The sequence below is a fragment of the Gobio gobio genome (assembly GCF_949357685.1).
Source record: "Gobio gobio genome assembly, chromosome: 20".
In the NCBI taxonomy this organism is placed as follows: domain Eukaryota; kingdom Metazoa; phylum Chordata; class Actinopteri; order Cypriniformes; family Gobionidae; genus Gobio; species Gobio gobio.
The window spans coordinates 26918050-26943560 of record NC_137113.1 but is presented as its reverse complement, the minus strand read 5'-3'; the positions used below and the strand labels follow the sequence as shown (position 1 = coordinate 26943560).

Here is a 25511-nt window from a genome sequence, read left to right as displayed (position 1 = left end):
AGGCAGGTCATTCCACCAGGTGGGAACGGTCCAGGAAAAGGTCTGTGACAGCGATTTCATGCCTCTCTGGTATGGCACCACAAGGCGTCGTTCACTGGCAGAACGCAAGTTCCTGGAGGGTGTGTAAGTCTGAACGAGCAAGTTTAGGTATATTGGTGCAGAGCCAGTGGATGTTTTGAAGGCGAGCACCAGTGCCTTGAATTTAATGCGAGCGTCTATTGGTAGCCAGTGCAAACTGATGAGGAGAGGCGTGACGTGTGCTCTCTTCGGCTCACTAAAGTAAAGACCAACCTCGCCGCTGCATTCTGGATCAGTTGCAAGGGTTTGATAGTGCATGCCGGAAGGCCGGCTAGAAGAGCATTGCAGTAGTCCAGTCTGGAGAGAACAAGAGCTTGTACAGTAGTTGTGTGGCATGATCTGATAGGAAGGGTCTAATCTAAACCTAATGTTGAATAATGCAAATCTGCAGGACCGGGTTGTTGCAGTAATGTGGTCAGTGAATTTTAGCTGATTATCAATCACAACCCCAAGGTTCCTGGCTGTCCTGGACGGAGTTATGGTTGATAATCCTAGCTGAATGGAGAGATTGTGATGCAGTGCTGGTTTGGCTGAGACCACAAGCAGTTCTGTCTTTGCAAGGTTGAGTTGCAGGTGATGTTCCTTCATCCAGGCTGAAATGTCTGTTAGGCAGGCAGCGATACGAACACCAACCGATGGATCATCAGGTTGAAATGAGAAGTAGAGTTGAGTGTCGTCGGTATAGCAGTGATAGGAAAAGCCATGTTTCTGAATGACCGATCCCAACGATGACATGTGTAACATTATGGGCCTGCAGGGCTCGCAAAGCCCAACATCCCTGGGCTATGTTTTTTTCAGACGGGCTACCAAAACGTATCACCGGCCTGCCGACGGGCTATCTTAAAAAGTAAAATAACATTCCTTTCTTGGGCGCGCGCTCTTGTGTGTGTGTACGGTTCACGGTTATATTCACTGATCGGGCCGGGCAAGTAATACAAAAATAACATTCAAATTAATTGCGGGTGGATGAGAGATTAATCATTGTGTTTGTTTGATAAAGATATTTTGCGAGTCCTGTGAGCATTTCCCCAGACGCTTTCAAAACAATTTCCACATGTACTGAGGGGAGCTGAATCTCATTAAATATGCTAATCTTATCCAATCCTAGCCGTTACTTCCAAGTCTTCAGTGCCACACCCCCATCAAAACCGAGCGTTTCTTCAGAGAGCCTCAAAACCAAGACAGAAAATAGCCTATTACTTATTCATTATGATGTTTTTGAAAAACCACGCAAACGTCATAAGTTGACCTCAGACAACAGTATAAAAAAAATTCAAAAGCCAGTTCATGACCCCTTTTTAAATTATATTCACAACACTGTTGTCCATGCATTTTTTTTTTTTTTTTTGAGGTGGAGATCCTAAGTGTACATTTAAAAAGAATAAATGAAAAAAGACAAGTAAATAGGTGGTCATTTTATTAAAACAAATGTAATCACACCTGCACGGCAAACTCAGTTTAATAGCAAAGAGCATGAGCAATTGAGCATAGGCTACTTGATTACATTAATTATATATGATTGAGATAGACACAAATGGCCTATATAGCCTTAATTGATAAAAGAAAGTAGAGGTGCACAGTCTAGTCATGCCGTTAATTGTCACAGAAACGATGCGAAAATTTTTAAAGATTAGCCTATTTATGTCAGCATCTCCAGTTCTTTGCAAGTTTTCTAATATATACACGGATTGATTCTGACAGCGCTGCACGAGCTCGCGATTAGCAGGGTTCAAAGTGCAAAGTGCGATTAAAAGCAGCGCTGAAACGGTGCCACTCGTCAGTTGCCCGTTAACCTTTTTATGAATGGATGGATTTGAGAATGTGATATGGTTTAGTGCGAGTAATCTGACGTGCTGCATGTTTTGGACGGAGTTAGATCTTTAGATATTCATGTTTTGGACGGAGTCAGATCTTTAGATATTCAACTGCAGCAAGCCCTCTGATCTGCCACTTATTATCATATTGAGCAAAACCCGACAAAGATCTGGCGGAGCGGGCGTCCGCACATAGCCTACTTTCGGTTTAGAATGAGCGCCAATTCGGGGGCGGGTTGCTTGCATTTTGGGTTCATTGGCCTATTATTCGTAATGAAAAACACAGCAAGAAAACAGTACACTGACACACTCCCTCAAATAGGCGCTTTTACATTTCGCTTTGAAACCAAATCTTCCGCTATCATCATCTTGTCTGTCAGCTGTTTGCCCGTTCGGCTCGTGCTGTATTGAGCAGACGCGTTCAGTTTTTAATAGTTGTGTCCGTTCTCTAACTGAACCAAATTATTTTATTACTATAAAAATGAAATATTTCTAAACTTAAAACGCATTTTTTGTCCCGTTTGCGTTTGTATTGTTTTACTACTTACACATTTATTTTAAGTAGCCTATATATCATTATATTATTTACAATACTCAGCATGGTTTTCAGGGGGGGACAACCCTCAGGTTGAGGGGGTCCTCCCCCCCGCGATTTACGCCCCTAGCTTTCAGTTTCTGTTCACAGTAAATGCTTCTCTGCAAGTGATATGTTTTGAGTCGCTCAACATGAACGCAACATGCAGCAAATTCGTAATGAGAATCCTTTTTAAAAATCTGTTGTTGTTAACAAAAAGAAGCACTGGAATAACATACTGTGAGCATATTCAGCATAAGAAAGGCCTACTACTTTTTATTTTATTTTTATTTTTTATCGTACATCCCAGTCTGAACTGTAGTAGACTACTGTATAGGCTTTGAATATTAACACCTGAGCACTCTTTTGGGTTTGCTACTAAATTAAACACCGTATAAGGTTAAAAACAGCCAGACATGATGTAAGCAACACAGCTACAACTAATACAATTGATAATGAGTGTGCGAATGGTAAAGATCCATCTAAAAATAGTTACAGTTATTGTTACAACAACAAAGGGAAAAAATATAGGCCTATAGGTTACCATTCAAAAGTTTGAAGTGAGTAAAGATTTCGATTTCAAATAAATGCTGTTCTTTTGCCCTTTTTATTAATCCAAGAATCCTGAAAAAAATGTTTGCTTAAAAATATTTATAAGTAACTGTTTTTAACATGATAATAGGCTAATAATGTTTCTTGAGCAGCAAATCATATTAGAATATTAATGATGCTGAAAATTCAGCTTTGCCATCACAGGAATACATTTTATTATATATTATAGAAAACAGTTCTTTAAAATTGTAATGATATTTCACAATATTACTGTTTTTACAGTATATTTGAGCAAATAAATGCAGCCTTGGTGAGCATACTTTTTTGCTCAACAACCCCAAACTTTTGTACAGTTTTGATGTGATTTATTGTGCTGCACTGAATTAGAGCACCAGTCCTATTTCAACAGTTACTGATTTGTGTGGAGACCTGAGGTTAAGATGCTTGACAGAGGTGAGTAACTAACTGTATAACATTACTCTGTCATATAGAAAGTAAAAACCTGCCGTGTTTGACTAAGACACCCAACTAACTTACATTACAGGAATATCCACACTAACCACATTCTTCAGTGAGAAACACCCATTTCTGAAGATGCTGATGGCACTGGGTATAATGGCTTTATTCTTGACATATACTACATCTGACAGAATAAGGAAATCAGGACATGTTCTCATTTGAACAGCATACACAAGCACTTTAGGAATGTTTTCCTTGTTAGCATGTCAAAATTAACCCACATTGCAGTTATTTAGAGGCCGTTTACATGACACAGTTTTCAACTAAAAATTGAAAACTTTGAATGTGTTTTGGCCATTAATTTACATTTTCACGCAGATAACCAATGCTGCTTCTCAGTCTTTTGCCACTCAGTGGGTGTAACCGCAGTCACTCCGACTGACGTTGACGTCACGTACAGTCTATAGGCGTGTTTCAATAATAAAGAGTTTATAGACGCGTAGTTTTTCTTTGCACAGTGACATCGGCAACTACTGACCTGGCTTGCCAGAATACAGTGTTTTAATCGGTTTTTCGCGGATCATTGTGAATGAAGACCGTTTTAACAATGTTGTCATCTGTACACAAAAAAAACGTGAAGGAAAAACTTTTACATTGGAGGTTACCGTTGTTGTGTGAACATACGATTTGGCTATTCATCCCACACGAGGTTCCACAGTGATCATGATAAAAAAGATTATTTTAACCCCCTTGAGTTGGGGGTTGCCCGCGCGATCGCTTTTTTTCATATCAGTGCAAAAGAAACTTAAAATACTCCATCGATTTTGGTCATATTGTCAGGTGTTTTACATCATTCAAAAAGTTTAAGTTTCTTCTTTTATTTGTGTACACTCACAACAAAAACAAAACTTTTTGCCTTTTGCAAAATAAAGAAAACAAACATGATGCATGTTCTGTCATCTCTCAGCCCGTGAAGTTCATTCTGAAATGCGTTTGAAAGTTAACTGAAACTCATTCCACTTTGATGGGCCATTAGGGGAGTGTCTTTTGTTTCAGGTGTGAAACACATCAATATTCATGATCATTCACGCCCACCCCGCATACGAAACATGTCTTAAAAATTTTAAACCAACATATTGTTTTATGTGAATGAGTGGCCAGAGTGATCTTTACATAGTTTTGAAGCCAAAATGCTAGCTTACGTGATCCAGTTCTAAAAAGTCTTGTGAACAAATATTGAGCATGGTTTTTAGGGCCTTATTTCAGCGACTTAAACAATATATTTTTTCACAAACCACACAAAACATCATTTTGAATCTAATGTTTTGAGGGGTATGTGTGGCTGGCTGTCAGTCATCGCACCGGTGTGGATACTGTACTTCGGAATCACAGATTCTGCGTCCTGGAATTATGACCAAAATAAGAATTTTCCCCGCAAAATATCATCTGAACAAGTAAGTAACATGTCTGGCACTTTTGTTCTAACCAACTGAGAAAAAAAGCATTACAATAAATTGCGCTACCAACGGTGATTCAATCTTATGATGTTTACTTAGCTCACATAACATCAAACCGTGCAAATTATAATTAAAGTTATAATTGTGGCTATACGTGTATTTTGTGTGTATTAGCGTTAACTGTAGATTTCCATTTCCGTACAGTCTAATCTTTTGCTTTTGTCTACGGGTGAATCTCCAGTTGTCACTGATGATTGTCGTTTGGAGCTTTCTGAATTACAATCTGCCATCAAAATTATAAATTGAATTATTCCAGCTTCTGTGAGAAAAGGCTATAAATGATTCGCCACCTGCAGCATCCTCACATGCGATACTACTACTCGCCGGAGTCCTTTATGTATACAGACTTGACGTAATGAAGCAAAGACATGCTCGAATTTCCCGCGGGAACCCGCCAGTACGGCTCAAATTCTTCAAAACACATTATTAAAAGCTTACCGTTGTGAATTGTGCTAAGGTAAGAGATAGTTTTGAACACTGGCTGGTTATGTACTTGCTCAAATTGATTTTGCATAATTTTTAACCGAAAAATTTGTCAGTACGTCGCCTATCATCACATCATACCTTGATTTCAGTTAGCCTTAAATCTCGTTTTCTTGATTTACCACGAGTACCATGTTTTACCATGACAAATGTCGATCTAGCTTACTGCAGTGTGCAACAAGTGTCTCATAGCAGCCGCCGAGCTAACACACAGAGTAACATTAGTACATCATTTTCGACACGTTCAAATGTATCTAATATGATCAACAGCGCTGCATTACCCACACTTGACCAGAAGAAGCGGAAGCGGTGACTGTGGCATAATAAAAGCTCCGCTGCTCTCCAGCCGTGTATCACGCTCGTCTCTCATTAGAAATCACTCCAGTGGCCACGTTGCGCTCCCACAACACTCGGCCCTTCTCTGCTTCATACTACAGTAACGTTAATAATCTCATCCATGACCATGATTTCTGTCCCGTCCCGATTCTTTTCCACCAGCTTTGAGGTGGATACGACATCTCCCATGAATCCGCGCTTAACCTCTGCGTCATCGCTACGACTTTGTTTTGAATAGGCAACCTAGCTGCGAAAACTACATATTGTGCCTTTAATATTGTAGAACATAGTATGTCCTCCACAACTTTACATATACATCTCTGACCCTTCTTGGCATTGAGTGTAGAAGTTCATGACAAATTGTCACATCTGAGGACGACCTCCTTGACTACACTGGTGTTTGAGTGCTGCTTAAATCGTCTCTAAAATCCTCCACAGCTGTCCAAAAGTGTCCATTGAAGGATTTTCACCTTGGGAGAATGTTAATATTATGTTGAAAAAGTGCCCAAAGCGCAATGAATAAGGAGAAGGGAGCATCTTCTGTTCCAAGGATTTTTATTACATCAAAAAAATGGTGTGAATTCATGACACCACTGATAAAGCACAACTCCTCCACTCATACATCCCTATATAAGGACTTTAACCAAACGTCTGTACTCTGCACTGTGCTGTTAGATCCAAAATGATTGATTTGGACAGATTGATTTGGCCTGATAATGGATTACCAGAAGTCTATATTTTATTAATTTCGGAAATGCGTAGTGTGAGCTGTAAAGTCACTCTTCTCACAGCTTTTGCCAGCTCTGCGACATTGAAGTCTTCTGACAATTCTCTCCCAAGTGATCCCATTGTTATCAGCATTCAGTCTGAAAATGATTGACTGGTCTATGTAACACTTCCCCAAGAAATGTTTTGGTTTAGCATAGTGACCTATCGCCAATGAAAAGTGTTTACAACCTACTGCAACAATAGTTAATGAATGAATTAGAACAGATGTAACGCCAATTGTCCTCTAAAAATAGTTGCTTGGGAGCGGTTAGGGAGGAGAACAGGTAACATTTTGTATGTTATACAACTACGCTGTCATTGAAACTAGTTTCAATTATTTTTCCTGTAACAGTTATGTAGCAGGAAAGCAAAATGTAAAAGGGAAATAAATTTGATTGACAGCTACACACCCACCTTCTATAATTAGTCATTTGAGGATCAAGCTTTTCATTCGAGGCATTTAGAACTTGACTATTGTCATATCAGCTCTACTAGTCAATCTAGAGCTCTACTTTGGTTAACATAATGGCATGATTGGACCTTTTTGCTCACACAAGAATTTGGTCATAAGTTAAATAACAACTTGAGTCAAAAATATTATTTAACACCACTGAATCAAACTAAATACATCAATTCATCAATGAACTGTAAAGGCTGCTCACACCATGAATGATAACTATAACCACAACGTTTGAATAACCTTTCTAATTCAATGAGAATAGCGCAGTCCACATCACAGCTATAATGATATTGAAGGAACAGTATTGATGGAATCACTTTCAGAGAGATTTTATCCTGTTGATGAATGATAAAAACATTGACAGTCAATCAGAATTCATCTGAATTTAAAGAACTAAAGCACTTAAAAGTGACATATGACGTAAGTGCAGCACGCTTAGAATAAACAAAACGTTGCCGGCCGTTGGTGTGGATGCTAACATAATTATCGTTAGTTATCATTCATGGTGTGTACAGGCCTTAACTCTGTATGAGTAAAACAGCACAACAATGATGTTTTACTTGATAACAACTGTAATCACACAAATAAATGTCTCCCAAATAACACTGAGGACAAAACTTTCCAGCCTTTTCTTTTACTCACATTTGCATAATGTAAAAAAGAGAATATCCTGAATAATCAATCATGTTGACAAGCCAACATTTATTTAACCTTAACATCCTCTAGAGGAAAGAAACTAATGACAAAGCAGCATCAATATGGCAAATTTAATTAAAGCAAAACTGATAAGTGGGGAGAGTTGATTCTTTGTTTCTTTTATATGGTATATTTAAAATGGTATATGGTATACTTTTCAAAGAGTATGCCGATTTTTGCCATGTTGCACAACCTGTTGGTGTGGATGCTAACATAATTATTGTTATAGTGTCTTTCTTATCTTATCTTATCTTATCTTATCTTATCTTATCTTATCTTTATCTTTATCTTTATCTTTATCTTTATATTATCTTTATAGTGTGTCCAGGCAATGCCAATTAATGAATTAACTTACGGGAATTTTGTGTAATATTTTTTTAAATGTGCTAACCATTAAGCAATTAGGAAATCATGGCCATGTTTTATTATGGATATAGTCACAGCCAAAAGTTTGGTAGGTTTTGCGCCATGAAATTATTTTGTTTAAAAGCAAGAAAAATATAATAATTTACATAAAATTAATTTGCTTTAGGATGGAATTCTGTAGACTATTGCTATTATTATTATTTTGGCTCTGGGCATGGCCATCAAGAAGAAGATCCATGTCTCATAAACACTGAGAATTTCCTTTTACGAATCTCCACACCTGTGAATAAATTAATATAAGAACAGTAAACCATCTGTTGTGAGTAAATGAAGGACTACAGTCTGCAGCAATAATACAACATTACATGAAAAAGCACAAGCAAACCAATTGATTCCACAAAAGCCCATAATTTAAGATATATATTTATGACTGTTGTATAATAAACCTGTAAATGCTTTGGCAAGGAGATTAAAAGTGGTGCTGGAAGGGGTGAGTAAGTAAACTTTATTATGCTCGAACAAGGAAAAAGAATAAAGTATATTTCTTGTTACAGGAAGAGCTGTTGTTATATCCAAGAAACTGACTTCATGTTTATGGGCTGTTTTTCAAAGACCAACCCTAATGGTAAACTTGAGACTGAGGTTTGTTTGTAAATATGGAATATTGCACATGGACTAACACATATTCAAGCAATCGCAGAGGAGTTTTACAGCTATAGCCAATAAAATCTTTTAAATTTTGGTGTATCTTTGAAAATTAGCTGCTGAATAGCTGTGTCTTAATACTATTATTTTATAATGCTAATTATAAAAAAAAAGAAGAAAAAAAAAGAGATAAGATATGTATCCTGATATGACTTGAACCCGCATTTGATGGCCTTCAAAAACGAAGCAACAATTCACTGCCATCATAAAGCTTGGAAGAGCCAAGACATTTATAATATAACTCTGATTTTATTTGTCTAAAAGAAGAAATGTCATATACACCTATGACTTGAGGGTGAGTAAAACATGGGCTAATTTTCATTTTTGGGGGAACTATCCCTTTAAAGGCCATTTTTGATCAACACAAAGAAAATAGCTAAGCATCGACTTTAGAAAGACTTAATGATTCTTAATCTCATTAATGAAACATAAAAGCAAATTACATTATAACAAAGGCATACTTTGTCACAACGTCTTTCAAATCTAATACATGCATGCACATCTAGCTACTCAGTTATTAGCTATTATGAGGAAATGTCTTGATGTTATTGACAAATCAACTAAATATCTTTTAGGACGGTCATATCTCTCATAAATGTAGTGTGGTGAAAAATATATATTTTCCCAATGGTATTGACTTATTATGAAATGTTGCTTATAAGCTTAACTATTTTTAACAAAAAATTTTAATTGAAAACTATTTCTGCTTATACAGAGGATGGAGCTTTCTAAGAAGAAAAGCCGTATTTTAGAAATATTTTGGCCAATTTTGTAAGGGACTTTCTGTAGGGTATTTTCCAAGTGGTCATCATATTGTTCATTACTGCAGCTGGCTCCAGATCAAGTCTGTGGGCACATATTTTCTCTCGGACTGCCCCGGTTCAGTGGGTGGTACATGAAAAGCACGTGTATGGTGCCTTCATCCGGATAGCCAAAACGTGCGTTTGGGGTCCTTTTCCAGGTGATGATGTGTGCATGCACGAGGCATGACAAACCCTCACTGCTGATGACCTTGAGCTGATTCTGCAGAGGAGTTTTGGCGGTTCTTCAAGGCCAGCGTGACGCCAGCAGCTTCAGATCAATGTTCTATCTGTCTGCCCTCTCATCACCCTCAGTTTGAAGACACACCTGTGAGCCCCACTTAGCCTGTCCACCCCCACAAAACCACCAGGTCATCATGGGAAAATTACTAAAGGATGACAGGCCTGAATGGACTGCTCACGTTGGTTGTTTTGATGAAAAGTTATTATCCCTTGCGGGAAAGGCCCTACTCCTTTAACCACTAAGACTAGTCAACATAAAAATGTACATTAAAAAAAGTTACATAAAAAAGTAGGTTGGTCTTATTAGAGACCGAAAAGTAAGACTGATTACCCATAAGTTGGTCATAGTTCTTAAAGGGTTATAGTTCACCCAAAAATTAAAAGTGCCATCAGAATGACACCGTGTATGGATTGTTTCATTGTGTACGGATAAGACAGTCAAATTGCTTATCATGTTGTCAATATAGCAGCGTACTCTGGAGGGATGTTCTGATGTAAACTATGGCTAAAGTTTGATGACAATTATTGTAAATTGTAGGTTACACCTTAGTGTATGTGGAAGTTTGATTGCAAGAGACTGGACAAGATTCACATTTACCCTTTTACTATTTGTACGGTAATTTGTTGACAGACCATGTCATTGCGACACAGAAAGGAAAAGACAGCATTGTATAGAACAAATAAAAAAACAAAAGTAGAAATGTAAACGTCTAATGGAAATGTATAGAAAATATGCTTGACATGTTATGACAACTTTTTCAACCATTCTGCATGTAAAGACTCGTGCTATGAACTAATGCCTAAATGTTGTGGGGGGATGAGACTATTCAACTGAGACCCATTATAATACATTTTGATCAACAAATTTGATGTTTTTCTGCTTACCCCTATAGATGTAGTGTCTTCGTTTCTTCAGAGACGAATTCTATTAGAGTAAAAAAAAACATGGACAGACAAATTCAAATTAAACCCCGCGGCTCGTAACGACACATTGATGTCTTAAGACATAGACACAAAGATACCTCATTAGTGCCTGCGTGGATCATGGCGTGGATCGCTCGAATGAGGAATCTACGTATACATATCTATGACCCGGCCGCTATTTTGACCTCACCAACGGGAAGTGATGACAGGCTGCAGAGCTGAAGCTTTCGTCTGATATGAGTTGATATATTTGCATAAATACCGTTCGGTTTCTCTCAGAAACCGATCGTTTCGTGTCTTAAGACATCAATGTGTCGTCACGAGCCGCGGCGTTTAATTTGAAGTTGTCTGTCCTTGTTTTTTTTACTCTAATCGAATTAGACCCCATTGACAAGCATTATATGAGTGACACACAGCAACGGTTGGAGTTAAAAATCTTCATTTGTGCTCTACTGAAGAAACGAAGACACCTACATCTTGGATGCCTTAGGGGTAAGCAGAAAAACATAACATTTTCGTTTTTGGGTGAACTATACCTTTAATTGCTATGTTTAGAGAAAACCTATAGGCCTACTAAAATGTATTTAAACATATATACTGACATATTGCTTGAGACTTGCTAATATAATAATTAAACTTTTTTTTTACAGACAGATAGCCTAGATAGATAGATAGATAGATAGATAGATAAGCAGAGACAACACTGGAGTTTTATCACTGACAAATATTGACTCATAACCTTTTTCCAGTCAACATTGACTTTTTATGACTAATATTATTGTCATAACTTCTGCCACCAGTGGCTCAAATCCGCACGTGCGCGCTGCCGCTTATCATATTTCTCCTCTCCTGCACTCACTCAACTTACTTTAAATCATCACGTGAGATAAACAACACGCCCATGGCTGCGGCTATAAATGTTGAGGATGCTGGTGATGCTGGAAGAGAATAAGGAAGGAGAGATTTCTTACAGTGATCTCGTTCATTAGAAACCGCGTCAGCTATGAGTGACCCTCGCTTTCCAGTCGATGTGCGTCTTATCGGTGTAATGAAGAAGGACAAAGACAAAGTAAGAATGTGATGTAGTCGTATAGGATAACTTTAAATGCTGACAATGCTATTGAAAGTAGCTTGTGATTTATAATTGTTTTTTTTTTTTCATTTGTGACAGAAATTCATGACATCTGTGTTATGGTCAGACCAGAGTGAGCTGATAGTTTACAGATCCCTCCGAGACTTCAAAACCCTCCATGTAAGTTTTACAGGCATCTACTTAGTACAAATCGTTAGAAGTGTATAACTCATTATTTAATTTACATTTCTTTTCAACAGAGGCAATTAAAAAAAAGGTTTCTTGTGGAAAACCCACTTCTGAAAGAAGATAGATTGCTTCCCAGATTTGGAGGTATGATTGACAGTTTTTTTTTAAATTATATATACACTTTTTTCTCAAAAAAAAAAAAAACCATATATATATATATATATATATATATATATATATATATATATATATATATATATATATAGCCTGACCTATAATAGCATGCATAACGTAATAGCATATTACTGTATTTACATGCTTTACATATTGATGCTCATATTGCAAAGCCTTTCAAATAATCATTAATAATTATTATAGTTACACAATGCATTATTATAAAAAAATGTCATGTTGGAGGGAAACATAGCTGAACTTTGCCTGCATGTCCGCAGTACTCCCATTAACCCCCTAGAGGGCCTTGTTAAAGACAACAGTTTTATCCACAATGTATTTGTTTTGTTGTTCAATGACATTTCTGTTGTTTGCAGCTCAGTGCATGATGGCATCGCTTCAGTTGAAGGGTTCGGCTAAGTCAGTGTCCCGTCTGAGGAATCTGGAGAAGTACTGTTCCAACCTGTTGCAGTGTGACACGACCGTGTCACATTCCACAGAAGTCATTCAGTTTTTCCTGCCAACTGAGCAGGAGCTTCTGCCAGAATACACCCAAAACAGGTAGGCCATGAAGACTATTTCCCTGCAGCAAATAAGTAGGTAACTGCAGCATTCAAAGAATATAGTAGCAGTAGCTCACATATTTCTAATTTGATCTGTTTTGGTTGGCACAGTTTAATATCCGTGTCAACAAATATGTGTGCAGTAAATGCCTCTTAGAGCTGCTCTTTTCTTCCTGCAGTGTGATGATTCTGCAATCAAACAGCATCCCCACCGTCAACGGAGGACCTGACTTGGCAAATAAACGTCTGAGCTATGGCAATGTGACCCAGCCGTTTGTGTCCAAGACATTTCGATGCGTTGCTCCATATGAGACCAAAGATACAAAGAACAGGCCCTTTAAAGTAGCTGTGGATGAAAGACTGGATGTGCTCATCAAAGACAAAGCAGGTAGGTATCTTCTCCCATAAGGAAGAGAATTAAAAGAAATTCACAGAGCAGTTCCTTGCAGCTTCTTAATATTTTTCTGTGGGTGTTGTGATCAGGTTGGTGGCTTGTCGAGAATGAGGATAAACGTCTAGCTTGGTTTCCGGCACCCTATTTAGAGTTATGTGAAGAGGAAGAAGAAGAAGATGAGGATGACTTTGACTCCCCTACCTTTGACAGTAAGACACAATTGTTACATAAACATTCTGTCGAATTGAATCACCAAAGATAACCTTGCTAACCGATCCCCCCCTTGCTCCCCTAGTGTCTCTGTACTGCGCTACAAGAAGTTACACATCTAAAAAAGAGGACGAGCTCTCTCTGAGCATCGGCGCTGTTGTGGAGGTGTTACAGAGGTCTGATAATGGCTGGTGGCTTGTTAGGTATTTATAATCATTTACTCAGATTGCACTGACATTCAGAGAATGATAGGAATTGTTTTAAGACGTATGTATCAGTAAACCAGAGTTATGTGGAAGACAAAAGGCATATTATCTGATTGGCCATTTGCCACGTTCTGCATAATGGCTGCTAAACCATTTGATTGACTTGCCCTATAGCAACCGATTTCCCACATGTCTTTTGTTTGCTTCTGACATCATAAAAGGATGTAAGCTTAAATATATTTCATATCAATTTATTTGGCAAGTAGCCTTGCAAGTAGGATAATATACAGTCAGTCACCCATTATTTAAAAAAATACAGTAATAAATACGTGTGAAATATGATAGATAGATAGAAATGCAAAAATGGTTATTTCTAAATGTGCATGATGTGTCTGCCCCATACAAAACTTCACCTTAAGCTTGTATTTCCTATGCACAGATATAACAGAAAGGTAGGCTATGTGCCCTCCATGTACTTGAAGCTCTACAGCAGCCCCAGCTTTGGCCTTCACACTCTTCAGAGGAAACTTCACAGCTCCACTATCAACCTGTCCGCCAACAACTCTTCGAAACTGGAGCCTCAGGTTCGCTCACGAAATAGAATTAGTTTCCTCGACTCCAACTCTTTGGAAATGCTGTCAGAGCCCCAGAGCCAGAACACCGATCCGGTACAGCATGAGGAGTCTGGCAGCTTCAGCGATGATGGAACTGACTTCAGCTTTAGTTCCTCGGACACCACCTCCATGAGCCCAAGCATGTCCAGCTCAGAGGGGGAAGAGGGCCTGAGACAGCAGGATAAAGAGTCAGACAGCATTGATAGTGGTCTGTCCAGTGGCCAGTCCAGCCCTATCAGCTTAGACACTGGCCACCCTATGAAAGGACTCGGAGCTCCCAGGGTACCACCCCGACCACACACTCAGGAGATCCTACATCGCTGCACGACCTACACCCGTAAAGTTGCTCTGGCAAACTCTGCACGGCTTGCCCCTGAAAGAGAAATCCTGGTAGACTGAGGTAGAGCTTGAAAGGAGTGAGAGAGTGTATGGATGCAAATGATAATGAGAGACTCTTTATACCTTTTTTTGGGTCATCTTTGAGTATAAGATAAAACAATATTAATCTGGGTTCATTATAAACTTCTTGTAATCATTTTTGGGGCTATATTATGTTTATCTTAAATAACTCAAATGTATTATATCGGTTGAAGGTAGTTACAATACATATTTAAAGGATTTGGTTTTCAGTTTTATTTTTTCATTTACATTATATTCAGACTGTTATATTTTTTAAAGTCTTGGTGTTAGTATTCCATACTGGAAGACGTTTTTTATTTTATTTGGGCTTATATACCTGAATAAGTTTCAAATGTTTTGACTGCATTTTAATGATTCTGATATCATGGGATTTTTTTTTTCTTTGGATGTGGTAATTTAATTTATAGACATATCTGCATGCACACATAAAACATGATATGGGCAGATGACATATAGGCGGTAAAAATGTTTCTTTTTTGTAAAACACCATTTTTGAAGAACAAAAATACATATATTTATGTAGTGTAAAGTCTGATGTTTGAGAAAATATAAGGGGTCACTCACTTTATCAATTCTTTCACTGTTTAAAAAAAAAAAAAAAAAACATTTTTACTGACCTGTACCATAAATGTGTCCTATGGTGTGACCGCAAAAATTAAGAAAAGAAACTCTTAACAATATACAAATAGCATGAGAGAGATGCATCTTCATTGTTAGACACTTATGTTCATATAGTGCTATTTATTTAATATGAAATTATGAAGAACATTATTTTTCCCCATGACTTGTTGGACTTCTTGGACTTTTTCAATAAATACAAAACAAACTTTGCTGTCATGCTTTCAAAACTGCTGAAAATTATACAATTTTAAGATGAGTGATGATATCACATTTTATACTTATTTTCATGACACAGTAAACAATAAAATATTTATGCAAAACATCAGAATTTCCCCCCCAATGTAATTATTGCATTTAAGAACACTGAGGGGGGAAAAAAAGATTAAAAAGGAGTTTTAAATCTTTTTAAAAGAAGTAAGACAATTTTTTTATTATTATTTAAAATGCTTTTTAAAGAGACCTTGTCCTCTTGTGTGACATCTTTGTACAGGTCACACCAGTGGACATTATCTTTCAGACCATAGAATGTTTCAGCCTTTTGAGTCAGTTAATGAACTTGCTATTTGTAGCTAACCTGTCATTAGCAGTTAGCAAGACACATTTGTATAACTCTCCATGATACTGTTTAAACCCTTTCATGCATGATGGTGTCCACATTTGTGGACAGTTAATTTAACTCCATTTAGGGTTCATTTATCATGGTCATTTTCTCCAAACCACTTGAGGGCAGTGTCAGTTCCTACAATATGTGTTTTATCATTGTTATATTGTAATATTAATGTTTTTAGGAACTGACCTGATATACATAGCATAGCATGACACAACACAATGTTCCATATTGTCATCTGTGACTTGTCCCATTTTATGCCTTTGTTTGCATGGTGTACACATACGTGGACAATTAAATAGTTTTTAAATAAAACAGAATTTTGTAAAAATGAAAATGGATTTCAATTTTAGCATCATAAAGTAATAAAAAGAATCTTAAAAACATTTAGATAATGTTTTCCATAATTCATGCATGAAAGTGTTTAACATACATTTTTAATTAAAAAAATATATAATTTAGGCGTGTCACACCAAAGGACAACAAAACTTAACACTTTTATAGTGGTTCCAAAAAAGTTAATACTTGAACAATTCTGAGACAAAAAACAACCATGTGCACGTCATGTGCTTCACTGGGGGCCTTCACTGACATGACCTTGAATGGGGTCCTTCAACTAATTAAAGTTGTCTGTGGAATTGCCCGATTTAAAATCAGGATATGGTGTCACACAGGAGGACATGGTTTTCAGTGACAAAATGTATCAAGATCCTATGCTTTTAGAAATATATGGATGTAAAAATTTGTTTTGCCATTTACTAGAATAGACACTTGAAAAATTATGCCTTCGCTATTTAATAACATTTTTATATTTGATACCATGCTTGAGACAGTCACGCCATAGGAAAATTTTGAGATTTGGCTCAAAAATGTCAAAAATCTAATAACACAGCAGTTTTTATAACAACAGGTCCATGTAAGACAAATGCATGTTTAACCATTTACTGCATTTTAAAGTATGACAATACTAATTATGTTAATTTTTATCTTGTGTGACAGTGAAAATTCCATGTCACGTCAACAACCCATATACATATAGAAGTAATAATACAGAAGCTCTAAATATATGAATCATTCCCAGATCATAAAACACTGATTGCTGCAGAAACTTTAGTGTAGAAAGTGTCATGTTCTTTGTGTAGAGAGCTTAACGAGAAAACAAACTAAATTATTCCATTTATTGTTATGCTCTTTGGCTTTAAATACTGCAAGACTAATTCATTTCACCATCAGAGTGTTGAGTTTTTGCGTAATTATGACGGTAAGATGAACAAGTCATCTACCCGTAATAAACTTTAAACATTAACATAGGGCTGGAGATTTCTTTGTAGGAAGCTGTATTTCCTTACATGAGCGATAAAAACAGACATTACCAGGAACAGTTTGTCACCTTTGGCTTTTATTGATTGTTTGTTGATTGTTAGTATACTATTCTAGAGATATGTATGTGTTTGAGGACACGTGTGGTGACAAAGTCAAATTCTCCTGTCAATTTCCACTTATTACTCCCCATTGCGTCAAGTCACCTTATACAATGCTTTAAACAATACAGCTGCTTTACAGTGATAACAAGAAAATGATTCAATCATGCAAAGTTATTTTCAGCTGTACAGCAGCTCTAAAAGAAAATAAAGTGTCTAAAAGTGTCATTGTTCAGCTGAAGTCAGTTCAGTGATGTTGCTGTCTAGCTCAGTTCAGTTTTCCAATAGTGTCAGTGCAGTCAAATCAATAATATTGTTGAATATTAAGTGTCCCCAACTAGAGGCGACAGTAGCAAGGAACTCCATGGAACTCCATCAGGTGACATTATGGAGAAAAAACCTTAGGAGAAACCAGCCTCAGTCGGGGGGCAGTTCTCCTCTGGTCAATGAACGAACATGGTGTCATTGATTCAGACTGCATCACAAGTCAGAAATCAGATTTTCGATTGAAACATTCAAATATTTCATTCAGTTCCTTCTGTTTGAAGGTCAGATTCATCATACTAGTATGGAGCACAAGCTGGTCATAGGCCTGTGCAGAGGAATTGTCTGGTTCTTGCATCAACATTCACTCACTATCAGTGTTGAGGGTAATACATGGGGGTACCAAGTGAGCTACATGATCAGAGTAACAGAGTACTATTTTCAAGTAACAAATAAAGTAACGCATTACTTTTAAATTCATAATAAAATATCTGAGCTACTTTTTCACGTTAGTAACACGTTGCTTTGTTTTCCTATTGACAGACAGCTCTCTTGTACCTATGTTGAGAGAAAGTGCGTTGTGTGAACATGATGTTATCCCTCTATGGCGTGGTGTTGCCCTCAGGCAACATACCTTTTTGGACCTCACACCGCCCCTTTAACTTTTTTTTAATAGCCTAATGTTTTTATATATATAATTTCACCTGACATGTCTGTTCAATGAAATGAGGGGCTGAAGTGGGTGTGACTTTTAGTTTGGGGGTGGAGCATTCCTTTCATGAAGCAAAGCCACATGGGACAGTGTCCTCAATTGGTTAGATAAATATCACTTTTTAACATGTTTAAATTGAAATAACTTTATATAAAAAATATATATATGCATGTGCATCAGTATGTAAAGAAGTATGTTTGATTGTTTAAAGATTTATTTTAGCCGCGTTTCCACCGCAGGAACTTTCCCCCGGACCCAGGAACTTTGGGGGGGAACTCGGTGTGTTTCGACCGCAGGAACTAGGGTCTAAATGAAGTTCCGGGTAAATATTTCCCCCTCCAAACGGCCCTGCTTGCGAGGTGGTACTTTTGAAAAGATCGGGAACTTTCGGGGGTGGGACTTGGGCGCTGAATATGCTGATTGGTTGAGCTCTCGCAGCATTTATTTCCCCACCACCATTTTTACAAGTTTTTTGCGAGGTGGGTTCTGCGTTCAGTAAATATTTTCTGTGCAACAATGGAGTTCAACAAAAAAAATTCGACCGACGACTAGGTTCAGGCTTTGAGCATATATGCGGAGGAGGACATCCAGCGGGAACTGGAAACGGCGACCCGCAATGAAAAGGTATAACGTTACCTGAAGATATCGACTCGGTTCCAGTCACACTGGAAAACAGTGCAGAGAGAAGTTAAAGAAATTAAGACAAGATTACAAGAAATTAAAGGATCATAACAGGGTTGCCAACTTTTGAGATCAGGTTGGAGTGAGATTTTCTGGGGGGGGGGGGGGGGGGACTTAACCAATTACCGTACGATTATATCGATTTCAGTATCAATTCATAGCCTGCTGTACATATAAGATTATATCGTATATCGATTTCAGTATCAATTCATAGCCTGCTGTACATATAAGGAAATAAGGATATGTACGTTATTAACATTTTAAAATTTCCCATTTAAAGAAATCTTGTTTTTGATCATATCAAAATATTTCTTAAAATGCAAAACTGCAATACTTTTTTGAGCAACTAGATTAGATAGATGTATATTGATTAAAGAGCCATAAAGGCACCAGTGGGTAATGGCATTACAAATGGAAATTATTATTTTTCAAGCCACAAAATGACTCTAATTTGCCTCTTTGAATAAGAATTCTCTAATTCAACCTTAATACTAATTGTAATATAAATAAGAAAAATATTAGAAAAAAAATATTTTAAGTGGTCAGGACCATAATTATTGCACAGATAGTATTTAGTACCAAAATATCTCAAAATATTCAATTAATATTTTTGAACTAAAATATAGAACATTTATTCAATTGAAAAATAGTTAAGGTGTATGGTCACATTTGACCATCAATGTGTATGAGTGTATGAGGGCTAAATACAGGAAAAACATTAACATTAATGTTAACAATGTTGCATCTCCATCACTCTCTATAATAAAACGATCCTGTATGGTTGACGTAATAATCAATGCACACAATACACGGGTTTCCTGTTTACAAACATTACAGGGTGCGTGCGCATCCTGGGGCCCGTTCTTCGTACCTCGCTTAATACATCTAAGATGATTTGACAGATCCCAGATCTTTTAATCGTGATAACTGATGTCTGGCTAATTTGGTTCTTCAGACGAATTTGCGGATTGGATTAAAATATCTGGATTAAATGATCTAAGATCACTGCGCGTTCTTGTTTTCCCTGAAGAGGGCAGATGCATCGATACTCGAAACCACGATCAGCAATGCAGCGATTGGCTGGCGTCAAGACAGCAACGTAATGACATCATCTAATTAAAAAAGCCACCTGGCAAAAAAAACTTGACAAATTACACAAAAAACCCCCACGAATTTCTGAACCTTTATAAGGAAACAGCCAAACGACCAAACCAACATAAAAGTTATAATTGATAAATGATAAATGTTTTTTTTTTTTTACATGATTACCAATTATTTATATTCACGATTTTATACAGTATTTGTACATCCTTTACATTTTTATTTCAATGTTGTAATGTAATTCTTAATTCAATTTGAAGCAGATTTGTAACGTGACAGTATTCAAGTTTCTTATGGGTCAAGATCAAATTATCCTCTCTTGCGCTGCATCAAGCCACTCCCATAATATCAGTCATCACTTAAATTAATACACGGCTCAGATTAACTGCACAACATGTGTCTAAACCAATAAAAATAAAATTATATAAAGTAATTATTCCATCCCAAATAAATCGTTCAATCAAGTGTCTGGCTATAGTATTATACACAACATTATACATTCTCATATAGGCCTACATAGGCCTATACAATATAAAATTTTTATATTATTTTTTAAAATTATTATTATTGCTATTATTATTATTACTGGTTCAGTAATGAACTCTTGTATTAAAGTAGCAGTGGCTGGGACAGATTTTAAGTATCACCTCAATATACAATCTAATCCTGTTTACATGAAATAAGCCTGCTCCCGAGCAGGTTTAAGCTCACGGACCTGTTACTATGACAGCAAGTCCAGGATGAGCGTCGAAGAACCAAACAATCCAAGATCATGCCAAATCGTCAACAATCAAATCCGGCTAACTGAGTTAGCGAGGTACGAAGAACGGGCCCCTGAAGTGGAGATGTTGTGTATCAAGCCATTCAAATGCATTGACACAGCGCTAGAAGTATTGAGAGCTCCGTGGAGCACGTGACCGCGCGCGCACCCGCGAGATGAGAGAGCATGTCGCATCTCCGTTTTTCAACACTCTGGCTTTAACTGTTATGCCATATTAGCGCCAAAACGCTATTTATTGTTTGAATTTCGCATTAAAACTTAAACAAATCTAAAAGCTTAGACTTTGTTTAATATCAAAAGCAGGTTTGGCAGTTTGGCGTGAGATTAAGTTGGGCAGCGTGAGAGCGTGAGACAGAGCCTGAAAGCGTGAGTGTCACCCCAAATGCGTGAAAGTTGGCAACCCTGTGTCATAACAACCGGAGCGGTTCCGACCGGCGTATCAACAACGTACGTCGAACGTGACTGACTGAATGGGAACTCAAAGAATGTGCATTATGTGTGTGTCATTTTTGTTTTGTTTTTTTATTTTTATTATTAACACTGATCCCTAATATTGTGTTGGTCCCCCTTTTGCTGCCAAAACAGCCCTGATCCATTGAGGCATGGACTCCACTAGACCCCTGAAGGTGTGCTGTGGTATTTGGCACCAAGATATTAGCAGCAGATCCTCTAAGTCCTGTAAGCTGCGAGGTGGGGCTTCCATGGATCAGACTTGTTTGTTCAGCACATGGTCCAGTTCTGATGCTCATGTGCCCACTGTTGGCACTTTTGGCAGTGGACAAGGGTCAGCATGGGCACGCTGACGGGTCTCAATGAGCCTTGGCCACCTATGACCCTGTCGCCGGTTCTCCACTGTTCCTTCCTAGGACCACTTTTGGTCTGACCCAGTCGTGTAGCCATCACATTTTGGCCCTTGTCAAACTCACTCAAAACCTTATGCTTTCCCATTTTTCCAGCTTCTAACACATAAACTTTGAGAACAAAATGTTCACTTGCTGCCCCCCACTAACAGGTGCCATGATGAAAAGATAATCAGTGTTATTCACTTCAACTGTCAGGGGTCATAATGTTATGCCTGATTGGTGTATGAATATAATACATGAGGTGTTAGTTGTAATTAGTAGTAGGGGTTTTTATTGTTTGATGTTTGTAAAAATCAAACTTTATCTAATGCACATATTGCTTGTTTTCCACCTTTTCCACCTATGTAGAAATCCTTGGAGTTTTAGTACCCTTATGGCACATTGTTGCCCTGAGGCAACAAACCAAAATCTGGTTCAGGGGTGGGGGCGACACTTTTTATGATGGATATATTATCAGGGACCCCCAAGCTCCCAAAAAATGGGGTGAAATATTTTTTTCCACAAAAAATAAAAAGTCATGCCATAGAGGGTTATTTTAGTTCTAGATTAAATGTGAACATTAATTTTCTCATCTCACTTGGACAAAACCAGATTCAGTATTCCATAAAATGAATAAAAACCTGCAATAGTTAATCATGTAAAATTACACAAATATAGCCTACTTTATGTATTTAATTTCACTTTATAAGCCAATGTATTTGCTACTGACCTTCAATGATCCAATTCAACCATATTAATAAGCTAAAATGACTTTAGATAAACACGTTTCATTTTTTGTTTGTTTTTATTGCTGAAATGCTAAAGTGTTGAACTTTCTTTTCCTGTGTCCTATTCTTCTGCCATCCAGAAGAGCTGCGTTTGTTTGAGCTGCGCCCTCTACTGTACACGTGTCAACTTGCATTTCCTTCTGTATTTGCACTTTTGATGTGAAAAAAATAGGCTACTGTAAAGGTGTTTGTTGTTATGGGAAGAAGGAGGCAGGAACCGGTGAACGTTCAACACACTTTAATCAATAAAACAAACAAACTGAAAGTAAAAGCGGCAGCCCCTCACGGCTGACTGCCGCTCACACACATAATAAAACGTAAAAAACACAACGTAAATTCCAGGCCTGGTACTTTCTCGTCCTTCGCTGTCGTCGCTCCTCCTTTTATGCGTCCAAGCTCCTCAGTGAGACACAAGGCTGGTGCGGCGCGCAGCTGGCGCTCATTATCACTCTCGCCCCGTTCTCACGGTCCCTCTGCCTCGCTCCTTGCCACAAATACCTTTTTTGTAATTAAAAAACAAACAAGCAAGCCCAGCCCAGGTGAGAAAATCTGACGCAAAAGTAACATAATGCATTACTTTTTCTTAAAAGTATACTTAAGTATTGCAATTAGCCTAGTTCCTTTTTAGAAAGTAATGCAATTTTGTAATGCATTAGGTAACTTTCCCCATCACTGCATACTATATTGTTAGTTATTCCGCTTCCAGTTTGTCCTGTATGCTGGAAATTTCTGTGGTTTTGATTGTAAGTTTCATCTAGATTCCTTCATATGTTATGTTTTGTGCTAAATATGTTGTGTAGACTAGTGTAGATAAAAAACAAACACTGAAAAAACAAGGGTCAACTATGTAATGAATGTAGATGTTATCCCCATTCTCCCCTGTACATATGAATGGTGGCCAGTACAACCTGGTGTTTTCTTTATTGTAAAAACCTTTTTAGCTAAATATTTTCCAATAACAGTTGTTGACTTATAGTTTAATTGTTCAAATGTGGGAGTGATTTATGATATATTCTATTGTGTAGAAAATGCTGCTGTGTTTTCATTGGCCATTCCGACCTGTGTGTTTAGAGAATAGGGCTTGTAGCCTCTAGAGCAGGCAGCCATTGAAGTTCACCGGTTTCCATAGCAATGCTTTTGTCTAATAAGTAAAACCTAGATGGTACCAAAATAGAGTCCCAATGGTTAGTGTAAAAAAGTTGTCAGGTGCTAACCACATTTGTCACTTGTGCTAGAATGGAAAAGAAGAGAAAATTGGACTTCCGCAATGCATTTCTGAATGATCCAGGGTCAAGTGATCTCCTTTGGGATGTTTTGCTGTGTGTTGTGATGACAGATCTGTCATCTTTTTGCCTCTCTGAATTATTCAACATATACAGCATATGTATTAGTGTGTCCTCGTAACACAAGTGAAAATGGTGAGTTTTCTTTTTCTTTTTTTAATTACATTAGATAAAATTAGATATTGGTGGGAAAAAATACTCTATGTATATTTACAAGCTTAAACTTTAAACAGTATGTTTAAAAAGTCTGATGTTGGTATGTGATGAGTAAAAAGGTGATTTGAAATAGTTTGATTTATTTAATATTAGTCATTAACAAATAGTAATGATGCTAGCAATCAGCATCCATATGCCATTACTATATATTGATGCCATTTTGTAAATGATAAATGTTTTTCTTTTGGTATTAGACTGGAGGTTATGAAGTGGAGCAGTTTGTGGATACCCCAGATGATGACCTGATTTGTGTCATCTGTAGAGCGGTTCTACGCTGCCCTGTACGACTCAAATGCAACCATGTCTTCTGCAAGGAATGCATTTTACAGTGGATGAAAAGGTAACAATTTTCAATATTTTATAATAAGACAAACCAGTTTATGGGAAGCTGGGAAGTGTTGTAAAAGGATTGTTGAAATAATTACACAAAAAATGAGGAAGTATTTGTATTACATTTCCTGTCTGGGTTATAATTTGATTTATAACTTAATTGGCATAACTGGAATTATCTGAATTAGCAGGTTCTCTTGTTCAATGTGATATATACATTACACACAAGCCTGTTTACAAAAATATCATGCTTAACCAGGTGGGATGGATTGTAACACTTTCCAGTATATGCTACTGTTTAAAAGTTTGGGGTCGGTAATATTTTTTAATGGATTTGAAAGAAATGGTGCATTTTTTCCAGGATTATTTGATGAACAGAAGGTTCAAAATACCAGCATTTATTCGATTTTTGTGACAAAAGGACAGAAAAAAAACTTTTGTGCCACTTTTTATTAATTTAATGTGTCCCTGCTGAAGTATTTAGAAAAATCTTACTGACCCCAAACTTTTGAAGAGAAGTGTACAGTACTTCTGCTTTCAAAAAACGTGTCGTATGTTTGAGCAAATGTGTTGTTTCAGACAGGTGAAATGCCCTTGCTGCAGGCAGCATATTGACCAGAACCAAATGCTGGTTTTGTTTAAGCTGAGCAAATCAATTGGCCGTTTATCAATCAAGGTAGGCAACATTTTTAAAGCTCAAGTCTAATATATTGTGTCTGGTGCTTAAAATGTGAAAGTGAAACAACACCATGTGTCTGTGTTCCTAGTGTCGAAATGCACAGCAGGGCTGCAGAGCCACTTTCCCGCTTTCTAACGAGTACCTCCACATCTCGAACTGTCCGTATGAGGGGCAGCTCTGTCCTCACGAGGGCTGTGGGCAGCAGGTGCTAAGGAAGGATGCGCAGGCACATGATCAGAGCTGTAGCTACTGGCGACAGCTGTGTCCCATGGGCTGCGGCACGCTTCTCGTCCGCAAGAACCAGGCCCAACATAACTGCTACCGAGAGCTACAGCAGCGCTACGTAGTCGAGCGGAGGAAGCAGAGGGCCATCGCAGCCAACCTACGCAGGAAGATGCAGCGCATGCAGAGCCGGATGGCCCAAATAAGAAGACAGATAAATCTGATGTGTGAGAGCTTGGAGGTCGGCGATCTGGAAATTGAAGCAGGGGAGGGAACCAGCACCTGGACAGACACTAATGCCGCCAGTCCGAGCAGCAGCAGACGCCATCACACTAACAGAGTCAGATAG

General features: G+C 37.7%; 2 protein-coding genes across 2 annotated transcripts; both read left to right on the top strand.

The window, feature by feature from the left end:
* Nucleotides 1–11716: 11716 nt before the first annotated feature.
* Nucleotides 11717–16168, top strand: noxo1b (NADPH oxidase organizer 1b). The gene is made up of 8 exons (XM_079845934.1): nucleotides 11717–11844; nucleotides 11947–12027; nucleotides 12108–12180; nucleotides 12585–12768; nucleotides 12950–13158; nucleotides 13254–13373; nucleotides 13460–13577; nucleotides 14020–16168. Exons 1-8 carry the CDS (start codon nucleotides 11779–11781, stop codon nucleotides 14591–14593), a joined length of 1425 nt encoding a protein of 474 aa, XP_079702060.1. The 5' UTR covers nucleotides 11717–11778; the 3' UTR covers nucleotides 14594–16168.
* Nucleotides 16169–17097: 929 nt separating this feature from the next.
* Nucleotides 17098–25511, top strand: rnf151 (ring finger protein 151; the record flags this gene model as incomplete). Its single annotated transcript, XM_079846306.1, has 4 exons — nucleotides 17098–17103; nucleotides 24126–24271; nucleotides 24841–24937; nucleotides 25029–25511. 4 exons carry the CDS (start codon nucleotides 17098–17100, stop codon nucleotides 25509–25511), a joined length of 732 nt encoding a protein of 243 aa, XP_079702432.1.

What these genes read in the sequence shown, in the direction of transcription:
- noxo1b (XM_079845934.1), top strand. Translation starts at nt 11,779, where the DNA reads ATGAGTGACCCTCGCTTTCCAGTCGATGTGCGTCTTATCGGTGTAATG. An exon ending in GAGACTTCAAAACCCTCCAT is followed by an intron (nt 12,028 to 12,107) that starts GTAAGTTTTACA and finishes TCTTTTCAACAG; the next exon opens with AGGCAATTAAAAAAAAGGTT. An exon ending in AATGGCTGGTGGCTTGTTAG is followed by an intron (nt 13,578 to 14,019) that starts GTATTTATAATC and finishes TCCTATGCACAG; the next exon opens with ATATAACAGAAAGGTAGGCT.